We start from the raw sequence: 18,976 nt of genomic DNA, 5'->3' as shown, positions 1-18,976 counted from the left end.
CGTCCGGGGCCTGTGCTCCGCGGCGGGAGAGGCCGCGGCGGTGAGAGGCCCGCGTACCACCAAAAAAAAAAAAAAAAAAAAAAAAAAAAAATTACTCTGGTAGCATTGCAAGGAATCAATATTTTAGTTAGAGGAGATTCTGGAGGGGTACAAAATGCATAGAATGGTCTGATATCTAGGAAGTATGAGATCAGATGAAAGGAAGGAAAATACTTATTAGTTTCATTATGTTCTAGGCCCTGTGATATATACACACTTTATATCCAGAGCTCTGGAGAAACATATATATCAGAAATATTTGTACCCATTACTTTATTTATTTAATATTATTTGTTATCATTTTTGTTTTAAATATTTGCTTTCTGCTGCTTTCATGTAGTAGCCAAAATAAGACTGTTATGGGGAAAAATGTATATGTCAATATTTATGAGGCAAGCGATTATTTCATTCATTAGTTATAAGTACTTTTAGGAATATCTAGGTCACTTATTAATTCTGTCATAAATAGAAGTGAGTGGAAAGAATGTTCACTGTCCAAGCATTCAAATCTATGGTCAAGATGTACCATATGGGGCTTCCCCGGTGGGGCAGTGGTTCAGAATCCGCCTGCCAACGCAGGGAACGTGGTTCGAGCCCTGGTCCAGGAAGATCCCACATGCCATGGAGCAACTAAGCCCACGAGCCACAACTACTGAGCCTGCACTCTAGAACCTGCGAGCCACAATTACTGAAGCCCGCACGCCTAGAGCCTGTGCTCCACAACAAGAGACACCACCGCAATGAGAAGCCCACGCACTGCAAAGAAGAGTAGCCCCCACTCGCCGCAACTAGACAAAAGCCCGCACACAGAAACAAAGACCCAACACAGCCAGAAACAATAAATAAATAAAATAAAATAAAAAGATGTACCATATGCCATATGTACATTGTGAAAACAATTTTGATTTTTAAAAATAGTTATTGAAATATACACATAGAAGAAAGTCTACCTTGCTTAACCTTTCTCCTTCTGTGAAGAGCAAACCATGCTTCTGACATCCAAACATAAAACTTCAGACACCTAACTGGCATACAATCCTAGGTGAGTCTGAGTCTTTTTTTTATGTATCTGTAAAATAGTTCCATCTCTAAATATTATGGTTTTATAACTCCTTATGATTCTTTGCTCACTACCCTCTTCCTCTGCAGCTCCAACACAATCAATTGCTAAATACTACTTATTCTAACTCATCACACCTTTCACATCTTTCCTCCTCTTTCCATTCCCATTGTCACTACAGTTTAGGTCTTTATTACATAAGAGAGAAATCTACAAAGCTGTCAACTCAGTAAAATGGATACAGCAAGTGCTCCTTAGTGATCATTATTAGATTAATAGAATTTTTAAGAATTCCCATCTACAAAACCACTCCTATCCAAAGTATCTGACCCACTATCACCAATTTATTTTTTAATGAGATTACAATCAAGTTGGTTTTGTTCTTAATCTCCCCACCTCTTAATTAATGAAAACTGGCTCTTCACAGGCATTTTAAGGACCTCTTTCACATGGCCTCAACTTATCTTTCAAAACCTAAATTCTCACAATCTCCTTTCATGCACCGTACCATCTCAACTCGATTCCTTGCTGTTCTCTCTATATATACCTACAATTTATTTTCTAAACTTTCAGAGCTTTGTTTGCACAGTTTCCTCCTGCCAAATGAGTCATTCTGACCACCTTACACATGCACTTGAAAATAGTGGTCATCCTTCAAAGATCACATGATAGGACTATAATGAGGCATGACCCTGTGAGTACATTTAAATTTTGTGCTCTAGGCAATTAACTTGCTTCACCCTGGTCCCAGTTCTATAATATCATCTAAAAATTTTATTTCTTCCACAAAGTCTGCCCTGATTCTTCTCAATAAATTGTAATTCCTGTATCTCCTTTAAACCCACAAAGTATTTCGTATCTCTCCCATGGCTTTACGTCATTTAACAAATTCAACAAATATTTATCAGGCAGCTTCTATGTACCCAGGCACTGATCTAGGAGTTATTCGTAGAGTTTGGGTCCTAGTGGGATGGAGTAACTGATTCCATTAGCATATTAAGCTTGCTGCCAAGAACAAAATCTTTGTAGGTCTACACATGATACCTACTCAATAAACAGTTATTGAATTCGATTTACAAAGAGATCTCTACATGCTTTTATAACTTATGAATTACAACCAAATACAGACATGATTTCTTATTCATTCCATCTTTAAACTTACCTACTAATATCATTGTTGCTTAGGTCAAGCCTTTCCAAAGATTGCAGGAGTGTAATTTCAACTGGAACAGATTTTAACTTGTTATCTCGCAGGTCTAGCACAAGGATAGAATTCAGATGCTTAAGGTGTTCTGCCCCTAACATTTCAATCTGGTTTTCACCTACATGTAATTCCTACAAAAGCAAAGATCAATCATGTGTATTTCTGTATTCAACTTTATACTTGATAATGAAAATAAAATTGAAATCTTGATTTCAAATCATTGAAAAACACATGGAAAATTTTCTAATTACTAAGATGCTTAAATTTTTAATTACATTTAAGCGATCTTACAGTTAAAGAAAAATGACAAAAAGGAAAATTTTCAAGTATTTCCTAGTAATTTAAAAATTAATTAAAGGTTTAATCTGGAAGAAAGTTCAAAGTTTATAAAGCCAAAGCAGAGAAATGGTTTAGTAGTTACATTTATAGAATTAATAAAAACACAAACACAAGAACTATACTGATAAAAAATTAAAGTTTTAAAACAAATCAGTACAAGTTTAAAAAGTTATTTATATTATAATAAATGTTTGTTACTCAACATTTTTATTAGTGATTATTATATATACTGATTTCTCACTAGCAGAATCTAAGATTATCAGATAGATAATCTTATTAAATGATAACTTTTTCAGTTATTTATATCATTGTCACCATTCTGTTTAAAAGTTACTCTTGTTTATGGCTTCCTTTGCTGTACAAAAGCTTTTAAGTTTAATTAAGTCCCATATGTTTATTTTTGTTTTTATTTTCATTACTCTAGGGGGTGGGTCGAAAAAGATCTTGCTGTGATTTATGTCAAAGAGTATTTTGCCTATTTTTTCCTCCAAGAGTTTTATAGTGTTCAGTCTTACATTTAGGTCTTTAATTCATTTTGAGTTTATTTTTGTGTATGATGTTAAACTTAAAAGCTTTTGAACAGCAAAAGAAACCATAAATAACACGAAAAGACAACCCTCAGAAAGTGAGAAAGAATTTGCAAACAAAGCAACTGACAAAGGATTAATCTCCAAAATATACAAACAGCTCATGCAGCTCAATATTAAAAAAACAACCCAATCAAAAAATGGGCAGAAGAGGGCTTCCCTGGTGTCGCAGTGGTTGAGAGTCTGCCTGCCGATGCAGGGGACATGGGTTCGTGCCCCGGTCTGGGAAGATCCCACATGCCGTGGAGCGGTTGGGCCCGTGAGCCATGGCTGCTGAGCCTGTGCATCGGGAGCCTGTGCTCCACAACGGAAGAGGCCACAACAGTGAGAGGCCCGCGTACCACAAAAAAAAAAAAAAAGGGGCGGAAGACCTAAACAGACGTTTCTCCAAAGAAGACATACAGATAGATGGCCAAGACACACGAAAAGATGCTCAACATCACTAACTATTAGAGAAATGCAAATCAAAACTACAATGAGGTATCGTCTCACACGGGTCAGAATGGCCTTCATCAAAAAAAATCTACAAACAATAAATGCTGGAGAGGGTGTGGTGAAAAGGGAACCTTCTTGCACTGTTGGTGGGAATGTAAATTGATACAGCCACTATGGAGAACAGTATGGAGATTCCTTAAAAAACTAAAAATTGAACTACTATATGACCCAACAATCCCACTACTGGGCATATACCCTGAGAAAACCATAATTCAAAAAGAGACATGTACCCCAACATTCATTGCAGCACTATTTACAATAGCCAGGACATGGAAGCAACCTAAATATCCATCAACAGATGAATGGATAAAGAAGATGTGGTACATATATACAATGGAATATTACTCAGCCATAAAGAGGAATGAAATTGGGTCATTTGTAGAGTTGTTGATGCACCTAGACTCTGTCATACAGAGTGAAGTAAGTCAGGAAGAAAAAAACAAGTATCGTATATTAACGCATATGTGTGGAATCTAGAAAAATGGTAGAGATGAACCTATTTGTAGGGCAGGAATAGAGACGCAGACATAGAAAATGGACATGTGGACAGAGGCAGATGGGGGGACAAATTGGGAGATTAGTATTGACATATACACAGTACCATGTGTAAAACTGATAGCTAGGGGGAACCTGCTGTATAGCACAGGGAGCTCAGCTTGGTGCTCTGTGATGACCTAGATGGGTGTGACGGGGTGGGGGGGGCTGGAAGAGAGGTCCAAGAGGGAGCAGATATATGCATACATATAGCTGACTCACTTCGCTGTAAAGCAGAAAGGAACACAACATTGTAAAGCAACTATACTCAGAAAAACAGACAAAAAACAAAACAAACCCAACCCTAATGCATAAAAGTATACATACAGAAAAGCAAAGCATAGCAAATTTAAATACAATGTTAATGCTATACACTTAACACCAAAAAAAGTAATTAATTTTAAACAGACTTTATGATGAGGTAAACATGAGTTGGCAACTTATAGAATTAGATACGTATTTATTCATTCCTGGTATTCCAGGTTTCCTGCACTATGGTCCCAACTTACTTTGTTAGCCTCATCATCTACTACTTCTCCAGTTATAAACTACTCTCCAGATGAAATGGACAAATTCTTATTTTTAAAATTGATTACTGCTTTTTTAAAAAAACTATTATTAACAATACCATTAATATATTTAGTCATTAAAATTCTGAAAAATAGGAATATAGGAAAAAATAACACATAACTAACATATATTCTCAATGTAAAATATGTTTAAAATTTCATTTTCATGATTAACTTTCAGAAAATGTATAGTTATTTAATAATCAACTAAATAGTACCTTTAATAATTTACAAGAAGGAAATTCCGGTAGAAAACGTAATTTATTCCTCCGCAAATAAAGCAATTCCAGTGATTCCATGCTAGCCAATTCAGAAGGTATAGTTTCCAAGAGATTTGAATTACAATTCAAATGCTTTAATCCTGTAATATATATTTAGTGAAACACAAAGATATTTTAATAGAGAAAAAATATTGGTTCATAATTCTATATACATTCAAAGAATGTGTACACAATCATGAGGACTTACAAACCTGTGATGTTCTATACTGCTATATTAATCAAGAATCCTAGAATACCACTGAATTACATAAATATAAACTAAAAGTGTTTTATATTTAGTTATAATTAAAGAGAAACAATGATATTAAAATCAATGTTTAATAATAGTTCAGGTCATCTTTGTAAAGATTTAAAAAACAAAGTACTCTAGTACTCCTTTAAAACACTCTAAAATATATAAACTATATACTATGAGATTATTTCCCTCAGTAATTATACATCTTTAAAAAGAAAAAGCTTAAGGTAAACATACATGCATACTACTTGTATGAAAGAATGTCAAGTAACACTGGCCAACAGTAGCTTAGACACATCTGTATTTAAAATAGGCAACTGATGTTCCGTCAAAAACCCTTGGATTTCTATGTATTCCCTCTTATTCTTTCATCTACTCATACTGCCTCTCTCCCTGTCTTTCCTTCCTTTCTTCTTCTAATTTTTTTAAAGTTACATTCTTTCTCTAACACCTTAGCTAACACTCTTGATAAGAAGGTATAAGATAGCTCAAGAAGAATGTTCTCACTTGCAGCATCTCTCTCACCTCCTGGATCTTTCTTAAAAGGCAGAACAGAAAACAAACATGGAAAAAAAGTAAAGGTCTTCTTTCTCTTAAGACTTTAAGAAGCAGTTTTCTCCCTAATCCATATTACAGATTCTTCCACTTACAATGGCCACCATATATTTTCCACTATATATTCTCAACCCTATAGCTTGAATAGGCAATATGCATTTTACAACTTTTTTTCCTGTACTTTGAGCCTGTCAATTTTAACATAATTCAAGACTGAATTGATGTACTGCCTTAGACTACTTCTTTTATTGTTTAAAGAAGTTAACTGCTTTCCAAAACAAATTTAATAGTACTACTTTCAACTTATGATAATTTATGTATTATTTGGCTAGATCACTGAGAGAAATGTCACAATCTGATCTACCCTAGATCCAATAAATTGTATAAAGCAAGTTAGTTTAAAATTTAGAAACTAGCTTTCACAAGTGTTTGCATCTAAGAGCACTGATTGAGAATAGAAGCAGTACATAGAAGAAAGTGAGGTGGATGGACCTAGAGTCTGTCCTACAGAGTGAAGTAAGTCAGAAAGATAAAAACAAATACCGTATGCTAATGCATATATATGGAATCTAAAAAAAAAAAAAATTGGTACTGATGAACCTAGTTGCAGGGTAGGAATAAAGACGTAGACATAGAGAATGGACTTGAGGACACGGGGTGCGAGGGGGAAGCTCGGGCGAAGTGAGAGTAGCATCGACTTATATACACTACCGAATGTAAAATAGTTAACTGGTGGGAAGCAGTAACATGGCACAGGGAGATCAGCTTGGTGCTTTGCGATGACCTAGAGGGGTGGAATAGGGAGGATGGGAGGGAGGCTCAAGAGGGAGGGGATATGGGGACATATGTATGCATATGGCTGATTCACTTTGGTGTACAACAGAAACTAACACAGTATTGTGAAGCAATTATACTCCAGTAAAGATCTATTTAAAAAAACAAAGAATGTTTATATATGTATAACTGAATCACTTCGCTAAACAGCAGAAATTAACACAACATTGTAAATCAATGATACGTCAATAAAAAAATAAATTAAAAAATATAAATAGTAAAAGTAAAAAAAAAGAGCAATGGGGATGGAGTAAGAAGATGCAAACGCTGGCTCTACAATTTACTACATAATTTCTAAGCCTAGGTTTCTGAATCCTTAAAATGTAAATAGGGCTTCCCTGGTGGCGCAGTGGTTGAGAGTCCGCCTGCTGATGCAGGGGACACGGGTTCGTGCCCCGGTCCGGGAGGATCCCACGTGCCGCAGAGCGGCTGGGCCCGTGAGCCATGGCTGCTGAGCCTGTGCGTCCAGAGCCTGTGCTCCGCGATGGGAGAGGCCACAGCAGTGAAAGGCCCGCGTATCACAAAAAAAAAAAAAAAAAAAAAAAAAAAGTAAATAATATGCATCCCTACTAACTTGTAGAACTGTTGTGGCAGCAAAATAATATATTTAAAAGTATTCTGAGTTACAAAGAACCATGCAAATGTTAGATACTGTTCTTGGACTCTCATCACGAATAGTGAAATTATAACTAAATGTCCTACTGGTGATAGCTTAAAAGTATCATTGTCATGGCTGAAGGACAGAAAGCATCTGACCATAATTATATAGTATATTAGAAAAACTACTGTAAGTTCAAAGTATTTTTCTACTGACTTCAATATTTGCTCCTCTCTCTCAATATTTCTACTCAATTTGTGGAAAAAAAATGCTTACATATGCATTCCAGGTATCATATTTTATGTTTAGCTATACTTTCTGATACCTTTATTGAAAATGGCAAAGGCATGCAGAGTCAACTACTGATATCACAACTAAAGGCTCCCCTGAAATGTCAATTCAATTTATGGCAGATTTAATTTATGCACTCCTGTTATAAATTACAAATAACCATTAATCTAAAGTAAAACAGCAGTGATCATTTTGTAATGTATAAAAATATCACTATCTTATACACCTGAAATAATATAATATTGTTAGTCAATTATACATTAAGTTTTTAAAAAGTCAAACAGCACAATTGTACAAACTTACTGCAAAATAATCTTTAATCAACTGTACAAAATCACATCTATGACATCCTCCACAAAAGGGAGGTTTAAAAAAATGAAAAGGCTCATATATGATTAGCAAAAAAGAGTAGTAAGGTCTATAGCTGACACAGTGTGGTCATCAACTAAGAAATAATAATAGTTTGCCTTTAGACAAAAAAAAAAAAAAAAAAAGATCACTATAAAGATTTTGGACTCTAAATCAAGAATTCTAACATGATTAAGTATACTTACTTAAGAGGTACTGAAATGTACCTTCAGTTTTTTTATCCCTTAATATTAGTTCTACAATACACCAAATATAATGGTTCAATGGTAAACTTTAATGGAACCACTAAATTTTAACTTTGTTTTTTAAAAGAATTGACAATTTGGGCAAAACTAGAGTATCTCTTGACATTATTACTTATGGACCTCAAGGAGGATACAGCTATAACATAACCAGGTATCATAGGTGGCATCACCTAGGAAAGGGGAATGACCTCTTAGTAAATGTTGAATAAATGAATGAAGAGATAGAATAGCTCAAAACCTTAATCAATTTCTCAGGTATACAATATTACCACAATGTATAATCTTATTTTCTTTTTCTCTTTTTGATATGCCAAAGTATTGTTTTGGCAGTAATTCTTTTTTTTATTGTTTTGTTTTATTTATTTATTTAGGCTGCACTGAGTCTTAGTTGTGGCACACAGGATCTTAGTTGTGGCATGCGGACTCTTAGTTGCAGCATGCGGACTTCTTAATTGCGGCATGTGAACTCTTAGTTGCTGCATGCATGCACGATCTAGGTCCCCGACCAGGGATTGAACCTGGGCCCCCTGAATTGGGAGCACAGAGTCTTACCCACTGGACCATCAGGGAAGTCCCCTGGTGGTAATTCTTTACAAAGTTGCTAGACTACAATGGCCTGGAGAAAATCTGACTAGTTGTTATTGTTTGCATTTACCACCATAAAATCTATTATTTTACTTCTCTGTAACTAACTATATAAAAATTTATTTTTTTAAATGTAAATTGCACCAACTTCAAATTTTTTTATTTTTTAAAATACAGAAGATTTACTTTTCATTCCACTTATTTCTGCAGGCAAACTCTTCAGTTGATTACTGGAAAGATTGAGTTGCAGCAGGCTGGATAGAGAAGCAAAACTAGCAGGAACAGTTGTAAGATGATTGTTCGAAAGATCCTTTAAAAAGAGAAACACAAAATGAATGAATGAACATGTAAATAAAAAAAGAAAGGATTCCTAAGGGGAATTTCAGAATTTTGAGGGCAGTGCAACATTAAAAAAAACTATTTACAGATGATATGTTTTGTAACTCTCATTCACTGACAATTTCACAGATCATCATTCATTACCTCAATATACTCTGTGGGCCTACTATGTGCCTAATAATGTAGCAGAGAGGAATTAAAATGAATTCTGACTTCAAAAATATCTTACACAAAGGTTTCTGTTAATATTAAGTCATGCTGTACCATGTTACCATGTTTTCAAAAAAAATCTATTTGTTCATCTAATATTTGTTGAGTACCTATGATAAATCAGGCAAACTGTATGGTTAAACTGTAATATGAAATGAAAAACATCTTTGCAAGAAAGAAAAATTCTTGGAAGAAAAAAAAGTAAGCTGAAAAAAAATGGTCATTTTAATTTGGGAGGAAAAAAATATTCCCTCTTGGTTCTGCTGACCTCAGCAGGTCTGCTTATAACTAAGTACAGAAGTCTACTCTACTCTCTAGTTTTCACTCATTCAAGCTTGCCTAATTAATCTCTATACCTTGATGTTGCTTTAAGTCTTTGTTTCTGTTTTGTCTTTTATGACAGAATATTTTTTTGAAACTCCCTTTAAAAGACAATGTTATGAATCAGGTATTCTTCTTACAACATTCAAATCAGGTATAAGTACTACACCAGCTATGATCAAACTGTTAGGTTAAGGCAAGTGGCAACAATGAATAAGAAAAAAATGACTTAAAGGAACTGTTCTCTGAAGACTATGATTTAGTCTAAAGTTAAACGACTGTAACTCCAAATAAATTAAGATAGAAAAAGGAAAAATGCTAGATCAGTGTATTTTTTAAAACATACTGTTATTATAATAACATAAAATAACATATTATCATAATCTACAACATCAATATAATAATGTACTACTCAAATACTCTAAGGTCCAAGAATCAACAGATTACTAATAAATAAATATTTTGTAATATCAAAAGTTACTGACACTAAATGCAATGTAGTATTCTGGATTGGATCCTGGAACAAAAAAAAGGACATTAGTGGAAAAACTGGGAAAATATTATAAAATCTGTAGTTTAGTTAGTAATATTGTACCAATGTTAATTTCTTAGTTTTTACAAATATCCCATAGTTATGTAAAATGTTCACCCATTAAGGTGGGTGAAGGGTATACAGGATCTCTCTGTACTATCTTTACAACTTTTTTGTAAATCTAAAATTATTCCAATATCAAAAGCTAAAAATAAAGTTTCTGATAAAGAAAAGATTCACAAATTCTTAAGAAGTTTTAAAGAACCCAAAACAACAGAATTGCTAATAAATATTTAATTACTTCAGTTAATGACTAAATTAGATACAAAATAAGTACAGTGCATATAAATTAATCATTATGTTAAGTCATTTCTTCAATATTTAGTACCATTGTGTTAAGCAGTTTTTATATAACTTTAAGAAATATTACTAGCTTAAATTATTATAGATCTTATACTTTTAATGTTTTAATATATTGTTGCTCACATTTATGATTTATTTGATAAAGAGTCCTTAAGAACACAGTTCTCAGCTGAAACATCCTTTCATTATGCAATGACTATCTGGGAACCCATAAGGAAAGTTTATTAGGTTTCCTTTAAGCTTTCTACCAGGCTCTTCTTTTTTTTTTTTCTTTTTAAATCAATTGCTATCTTTTACCAGTAAATTTTATAAGGAAATCTGATGGCTCCTTCCTTTACCATTCATTTCACCTACCTATGCCTTTTACTTTCCAAACCTTATTTCCAATCTGATCAGATTGAAAAACAAAGAGCTACTGAAGAAATGGTTGAAGAGAGTATGTATTTTGATTTCAAACACTAGAGCAGATGGGTGAAATATCAAGAAAAAAATAAGTAAAAGAAGCAATTTTTCCTTGAATAAAAAATAAACTTTAAGGCTAAAATGACTAATGAGTTTTTCAAAACATGTAATTGTGACTAGAACAAGAATGTAACATGAAATAACTATGTGGAGTAGAGCTTTGTATTAGAACATCTGATCTAATATAGCTGAAGTCTTTCAGATAGGATACCTTACAGTAGAGTCTTACTTCTTCTGTGGTAAAGTGGGGGGAACAAAAAAAAGGATACACTTTGAAGTCAGATTATTTTATGTTAAATTCCTAAATTCCTTACATATTAGTTACATGACTTCGGATGAGTTACTTTTTTTTTTTTTCTAACAAGTCTTAGTTTCTTATCCGTAACGGGGATAAATCTATCTACTTTGCTACATGCATAGCAAAGTAATATGTAATATACTATATTTATAGCAAATATAGTAATATGCTATATGTATAGCAAAGTGCCTATTGTTTGTATTATTCTTAACAATATGACTAAAATAATACTTGCATTGCTTTATGGTTATCTCTATTTAAGATGTGAAACGGATAGAATAAAAATTTTTACCAGGAAATATGGCCATTTTGAAAAATAGGGTAGAAAAAGCAGGCCCTGAAGGCATTATCTGGACACTCAGAGGACAAAAGGGCCATAAGGGTTACAGAGGAGGAAACGAGAATGGAGATTAATAAAAGGGAATTGGTATATGCTAAAAACACCTTTCCTCTATTTTGCTAAGCCATAAAAGCCTCTGAATAACAAAGTCATCCTCAATGGCTCCTTTCCCAAACTCTATTCCTAAATTAAAATCTCAGGTGATTTCCTTCATAAGAAAAACATAAGAAAATCAAATTTACAATTACTAATTTAGCATTCTAATTGTAATTCACAGTTTCTGATAATCTAGTCATACAATCAGCTGCCCATGTACCCAAGATTTCAATCATACATCCAATTTTTCAGCCTAATGAAAAACCCCACCAGCCCCAAATTATATAAATATTACAAAATCAAAACTTACTAAATCTTCTAAGTTGGAAAGTTGTTCAAATCCCCTTGGTATGCAAGTTAGTTCATTATGCTGGAGATATAGGCCCTTCAGGTTTCTTAGATTTGTAATTTCTTCAGGGAGTATTTTCAGTTTGTTATGGCTATTGATTGATAAAACAAATGCTGAACAATTTGATGACAACACAATAAATATTTATAAAGGCATTTTTGCTAATCGACTACCTGGGCTCATTAAAAAAAATGAAATAAGGTTACTACTTTTAAGTACTTACAAACTTTACATTCCTAAAAGTACACACCCATTAAAATGACAGTAATCTAAAGTAATCAAATTGAGAGTTTCAAAGAAATAAAGATTTTTAACCAAACATATAATTTGTGAACTTTTGATTGGTTCCTTTTAATCAACTTGATTTTACATATAAATGAATACATTGGGCTATAATTTTTACACCGCATATGAGTTTTAGAATTTTGACAAAGATGTGCACATACATACACTACAATGAAGTCACATTTTAATGGGGATTAGGTTTCAACTTAGCACTCAAGACAAAAATAGCTATTTCTGTTTGAGGGCCTGGCATGTCCACATGAATGCAATATGCAACTCCAGTCTTATTTTTCACCAAATAAGGACTGTTATTTGAGGAACCGTTCTCCCTCAAACCAGTTAACTCCAGAAAACTGCAACTTTGTCATGCTGTGATAGATAGATTTATATCTATTTTATAAGCCCCAGCTTTTCAAACTATGTTTTGAACACTTAAACTTTTCTTTTTTTTCTCCTAAATTAAATCTTCCCTAATCCCTTCCCCCCTGTGTATATATAACATATAAGGCAGTTTTATTTCTTGAAAGTCTGAGTGTGTACTGAAGGGCAAACAGAGTTAGCTAGGGCCTTAGCCACCTGGCTTCCCATGTACCTATCAGTGAGTACCAGACGCATACCCATGGAATCCCAGGAGTCCTCAGAAAAGTTTAAAAACTACTAATATCGAAAACATGAAATTTTCCTCATTATAACCACTAAAAATTATTTCATAAAAATAAAAATTATTTTAAAAAATCAACTGGCCTTAAATTTGTAAAACCAGAAAACATGCAGGCAATTTTAAAACAAAAAATAATCTGAGAATTAAAACTTAAAATTATTATTCTGCTTAATCACTTTTTGAGATAATACAAAACATTTTTTACGTTAGAAAAAATGTTTGAAAAAAATTTTAAAGCATGTCAGATTTACACGCTTATACTAGCAATACTGAAGTAAGCTTAAATTTTACCTGACATTAAGTTTCTGAAGATTTTCTAACTCTCTTATAGCAGAAGGAAGAGATGTCAGCTGATTATCATGTATCTAAAAGTTATTAAAAGACACAGTCAATATCTTAGTCTTATAATTAACCATGAGCTTTGCTATTGTACAATATTCTCTGATGATAGTCTCATTATTCTACCTCAAAAGCATAGTTGGGCTATTGGTAATTTGTTTTGAGTATAGAAGAGAAAAAGGAGTTTGAAATTGACCAAACTGCTGCTCATAAATCATGAAGTGGTAAGAGATCAATTTTAAATACTACAGTTAAAAAAAAAAACTTCACCTCATTGAGTGGAACTTTAATCTCAAATGAGAGATGACAGGGTCAGAAACTAACAGCCCTCTGATGGTATGATTTATGTCAACATTTACAAAAAATAAATGAGGAGAGGGACTTCTCTCATGTTCATACAGACTCATATTGCTTTCAAGGTACAAGGAACCTTTAAGAGAACACTTATGCCAATCCATTCATTTTACAAATGAAGAAAATAAAAACTTCTCTAGAAATCTGACTACTTCCAACTTTTTCAGAAATGAAATGGAAGATTTTTGATGATCCTAAGTAAAGTATATCAGAAGTCTGTGGATTATGAAATAAACTACTCATGACATGGCAACTAGGGATTAAAAACATAGTCCCTGAATAAACACACAAAAATTTAAGCCCAATAATTTAAGTCAGTCTTGGAGATAAGTTACCAAAAAAAAACCCCCAAAAAACAACAAAAACAAAAAACAATATTAAATACTTGCTTTAACATCTAGAATAATGATTATAAAAATAATAGCAATAAAAAAAAAGACGAGCAGCAGCAACCACTTGTTAAACACCAATTCTGTCTGTATGCGTTAACTCATTTAATTCAAAGAACAATTTTTAAAAACAGGTAGTAGTACCAGTCTCGGTTTATAAATGTGGAAACTGAAGCACAAAGAGGTAACTTTCCCAAGATTACACAGCTATCAAGTGGCAGAGTCAAAATTTGAAGCCCAATGTTCTGACTCTGCACTCTTAACCATTATGCTATGCCAAACACAGTAATTTGTTATTCTTCCTTGCACTCTACCAATTGAACATGGGTCTTCTATTTCTCAAAGCCTATATTTAGCTTTAGAGTGTCTTCAGACAAAGACCCATATTTATAATCAGTCAACTTACATCAAGAACAGTCAGTGCAGGAAGGAGTCGGAGGTCATCAGTAAGTGACTGAAGTTTATTGTTGGATATGATTAGTTTGGTCAAATCTGTCTGTTCCCACCATCGCTCAGTAGCACTGAATGAAAGATTCTGATTAGCTTCTTCAGGGATATCCACATTTATTCTCCAAACACACTGAGGCACTATTTCCACCACCACCACACCAAAAAAAAAAGAAGGGAAAGAAGTGAGATACTAAGTACATATAACAGCTCTTCTGCTTATCTACTGAAAAGAAGTTTCTGAAACACTAAAAAAACACTTTCAAATAAATCAAACAAATAGCAATGAATTACAACTATATTACAGTGGAAGTTGATTTTATTCCAAAACAGAATATTAGATACATATTTTTCATATTAGATCTCACTCTTATCTTCATTCAACTATATTTACTATATACATTCCCTGCACAGCACATAGTGGTTAGATATACAAGACAAATAAAGAATGGACTCTACCATTATGCTACCATAACAGAGAAAGTATGGCAATCAACATTTAAACTAACTCATTTATATCTCATAGCAACTCAGTGAAGTAGGTGTTATTTTCACTTTACAGATGAGAAAAATGGGGCACAGAGAATATTTCATTTACCCAGGGTTATATAGCTAGATGGGATTTAAACCCTGGAAAAACTAAATCGTCTTGCTTCTCAGTGAATATTTTGTAAGGTATATCTGACTCTGGTAGCTGCTCTCTATTTTATCTGATGTACAATTTTATTTCTTATCCCATCACACAACATTGTATTACTTCTGTTGCAGCATATACAGCAATTCCTTTGACACTGCAAATAAGACTGTTCAAGTTAAACAGAAAGAGTCCAGGTTTGTCACTATAACACTTGAAGCTCTAGAAAATATTAACTTGCTCTAGTGCTATAGCAGAACTATTTTAAATAGTCCTTCATTCCTTGATATCAGTAGGACAATATATAGGTATGATCTAGAACTTTAGCTAATATTAATCAAGGCAACCATTGGTTATGTCTTACAGTTACTGACTATCATTTTAAAATGACATTAAATGGAAAGGTGTGGTCAAAGTTTCAAGTTCAGGACACAATCAGGTCGAGCAATCCAATACAATGGTTTTACAGAAGCAAGGCAAAGTTCCTGAAATCCGTTCACTCAAAAAAAATGAGGTGACTATATTTGTATTAGAATAAATTATAAGATCCCTTTTCTACCCTTCTCTCTGCCTAAGCAATCTGCATTTCTCTACTCTTCTATCAATGAATCCCCAGCAAATGGGAATAAAACAGAATGAAAATCCACCCATGTTTATGGACAGAGGTTTATTTTTAAAGCAAAGCAAAGAAACAAACAAAAACCACTCTTTCCAACTCTTTGAGCACAAAAGCAGCATAAAATGTATCTTCACTGCTGTTGTTATTATTATTTTGGTGGGTAGATATGGATGACTGAGTGGGAATGAGAAACACACATCAGCCCAGCACTAGCATGTGAAGTTAGTGACACCAAATGGGTCAATAGAAATGGGTACATTTATGTATTTGACTAAAAATCAATGTTACCCTTAAGCAAAAAAAAGTTACAAATGTGCCATACCAGTTTGGGTCACCAACAAAAAGCTCCAGAACAAGAACAACGAAAAAAAAACAAGGCAAGACAAAACAATACAAAACATAAAAAAAAATGTATGGAAGAAGCTATGTGATATGCACAAGTCTACTCCTAAAGAAAATATGTAGAGCATTGTGCATATATTTTTCTCTTAACACCTATACATAGGTACATTAAGACGATTATACTTAAAAGGCAATGTAATAGAAAATATCTTTTTTTCTAAGGAGGAAGGTGGAGAACACAAGAAATTTGTATACAACACAACAAAAATATCTGTTACCCATCAACTACGCTAAATGAATGTTAAAATTTTATCATTATTACTTCAGATATTTTGGTTAACCAAATTTGTCTCTGTAGGAACTATCACGGGATGGATAATTGTTGATACCATACTGCTGTTATTAAATATGTATCAATTTGCTTTTCCATAAACATTGACTTACTGCTCATTCTTTTCCCCATTGTTTGTGAAATATCTCAATTTCTTCAAGAGTTTATAGCACCAAGATTCATGTCACTTTTCTTCCCTCCCCACAAATATGAAGAACCACTGAAAGGTATATTGTCCTAATTATTGAGGAATTCAGTGGAGCCAACCTAAAAGTAGCTTACCAATTCACAAAACAGAAACTACCAGGTAAAAAATAAATGTCAATAGGCATATAAATGTGAAAAAAATTTACTATGGAGTTAGGTTTATTTGCTTTATGTAATTTTTAAAGTTATATAATATGTCAAATATATACAGAAATTAAAAAATAGTATAATGAAATAATGCTCCACGTACCCACCACCCACATTTAACAGTTATCAACTCATGGCCAATCTTGCTCATATATAATCCCATCTCACAATGATCTAAACTACAATCTTAGGAAGATAGAAAAGAACAAAGTAAACCCAAAGTAAACAAAAAAAGAGTAGAAATCAATGACATAGAAAACAAATATGGTAATAGATAAAAAACAATAAAACCAATACCCAGTTCTTTGAAAGTGGGAATATCACTACCAATCTCACAGATGTTAAGAGGATAAGGGAAGGTGCTTCCCTGGTGGCGCAGTGGTGAAGAATCCACCTGCCAATGCAGGGGACACGGGTTCGAGCCCTGGTCCGGGAAGATCCCACATGCCACGGAGCAACTAAGCCTGTGCACCACAACTACTGAGCCTGCGCTCTAGAGCCCGCGAGCTACAACACTGAGCCCGTGAGCCACAACTAATGCGCCTGTGTTCCACAACTACTGAAGCCCGTGCCTAGAGCCCGTGCTCCGCAACAAAAGAAGCCACCACCGTGAGAAGCCCGCGCACAATGAAGAGTATCCCCCCCACCCCGCTCACTGCAACTAGAGAAAGCCCACGCGCAGTAACGAAGACCCTAAAAATAAATAAATAAATTTATTTTTTTAAAAAAGGTTAAGGGAATATGATGAACAACTTTATATCCATACACTCAACAACTTAGAGGATATGGACAAATTCCCTGAAACGGGGAAAAAAATAAAGCACAACAGCAATAGGAAATCTGAGTAGCCTTTTGAAAGGGTTCCTGGACCCAGTTCCAGTGGGCATATTGTTCCCCACACAGTCAATTCTCAGACACCCTCCTGGTGTCTCAACTCTGACACTACTAGGGGACATAGAATCAGATTCCACAAGTAAAGGGCTCAGTCCCACAAAACTGCCCTCCACTTCAGAGGCCAGTCACAAGCCCAGTTTATTACCAGTACTTCTGATCAATTGGCTATAAATCAGAGGTTCCCACGACTCCCTCCTTGGGTTCAGTTAATTTGCTAGAATGGGCCAGAGAACTCAGGAAAACCCATTTACTCACTAGATTACAGATTTATTACAAACAATATTAAAGGATACAAACCACAACCAGATGAAGAGATACATAGGGTAAGGTCTGAAAAAGGGAGCTTCCATCCTGTGGAGCTCGTGGTCCGGCACAATGGCACATGGGAGCATACTGGTTCCCTAATGTGGAAGCTCTCAGAACCCTCTCCTTTTTTGGTTTTTACAGAGGCTTCATTACATAGGCATGATTGATTAACTCATTTGCCATTGGTGATTGATTCAACCTCTATCTCCTCTCTCCTCCCCAGAATCAGGGTTTCTGATTCTGATTCTATCTGTGGTTAGTTCTCCTGGCAACCAGCCTCCATCCTTAGGTGTTTTGCAAAAGTCACTATCATTAACATAAACTCATTTGTGGTATTAAAGTCTTGTTAACAAGACACCATTTAACTTTTATGGCTCTGAAGCAGTTTTTTGGGGGTTTTGTTTTGTTTTTCGGGAACTGAGGACAAGAAACCAAATATTATAACAAAGGATGCTCCCATTGCTCTTATTATTCAGGAAATTCCAAGGGTTTTGGGAGCTGTGGGCCAGGAACTATGGATGAAGACCAAATATCTCTGAGAAATATATTTTGGTCATCTGAATGACCAAATATATATATTTCTTATAAAGCACAATAACACACATTGTATCTATTAAAGAAATTAAACTTGCTATTTAAAACATTCCCACAGGGCTTCCCTGGTGGCGCAGTGGTTGACAATCCGCCTGCCGATGCAGGGGACTCGGGTTCGTGCCCCGGTCCAGGAAGATCCCACATGCCGCGGAGCGGCTGGGCCCATGAGCCATGGCCACTGAGCCGGCGCTTCCGGAGCCTGCGCTCCGCAATGGGAGAGGCCACAACAGTGAGATGCCCGCATACCGGGGGCGGAGTGGGGGGGACACATTCCCACAAAGAAAACTCCAGGCCCAG

The 18,976-nt window shown here is 34.5% G+C and overlaps 1 protein-coding gene across 2 annotated transcripts in view; it reads right to left on the bottom strand.

Annotated features, from left to right (window-relative positions):
* Positions 1-18,976, bottom strand: part of LRRC40 (leucine rich repeat containing 40) — a 53,911-nt gene that overhangs the window by 24,486 nt on the left and 10,449 nt on the right. For both annotated transcript variants that reach the window (XM_007104397.4, XM_055084523.1), the window contains 6 exons: positions 14,565-14,746; positions 13,368-13,441; positions 12,092-12,221; positions 9,007-9,130; positions 5,046-5,188; positions 2,262-2,434 (listed from right to left, as the gene is read on the bottom strand). In XM_007104397.4, coding sequence (XP_007104459.1) covers positions 2,262-2,434; positions 5,046-5,188; positions 9,007-9,130; positions 12,092-12,221; positions 13,368-13,441; positions 14,565-14,746 — 826 coding nt within the window. The remainder of the gene's footprint in view (positions 1-2,261; positions 2,435-5,045; positions 5,189-9,006; positions 9,131-12,091; positions 12,222-13,367; positions 13,442-14,564; positions 14,747-18,976) is intronic.

This window comes from Physeter macrocephalus, chromosome 4, assembly GCF_002837175.3.
Source record: "Physeter macrocephalus isolate SW-GA chromosome 4, ASM283717v5, whole genome shotgun sequence".
NCBI classification, from domain to species: domain Eukaryota; kingdom Metazoa; phylum Chordata; class Mammalia; order Artiodactyla; family Physeteridae; genus Physeter; species Physeter macrocephalus.
The sequence above is the reverse complement of the archived record's forward strand: the minus strand, read 5'-3'. Positions and strand labels throughout refer to the sequence as shown.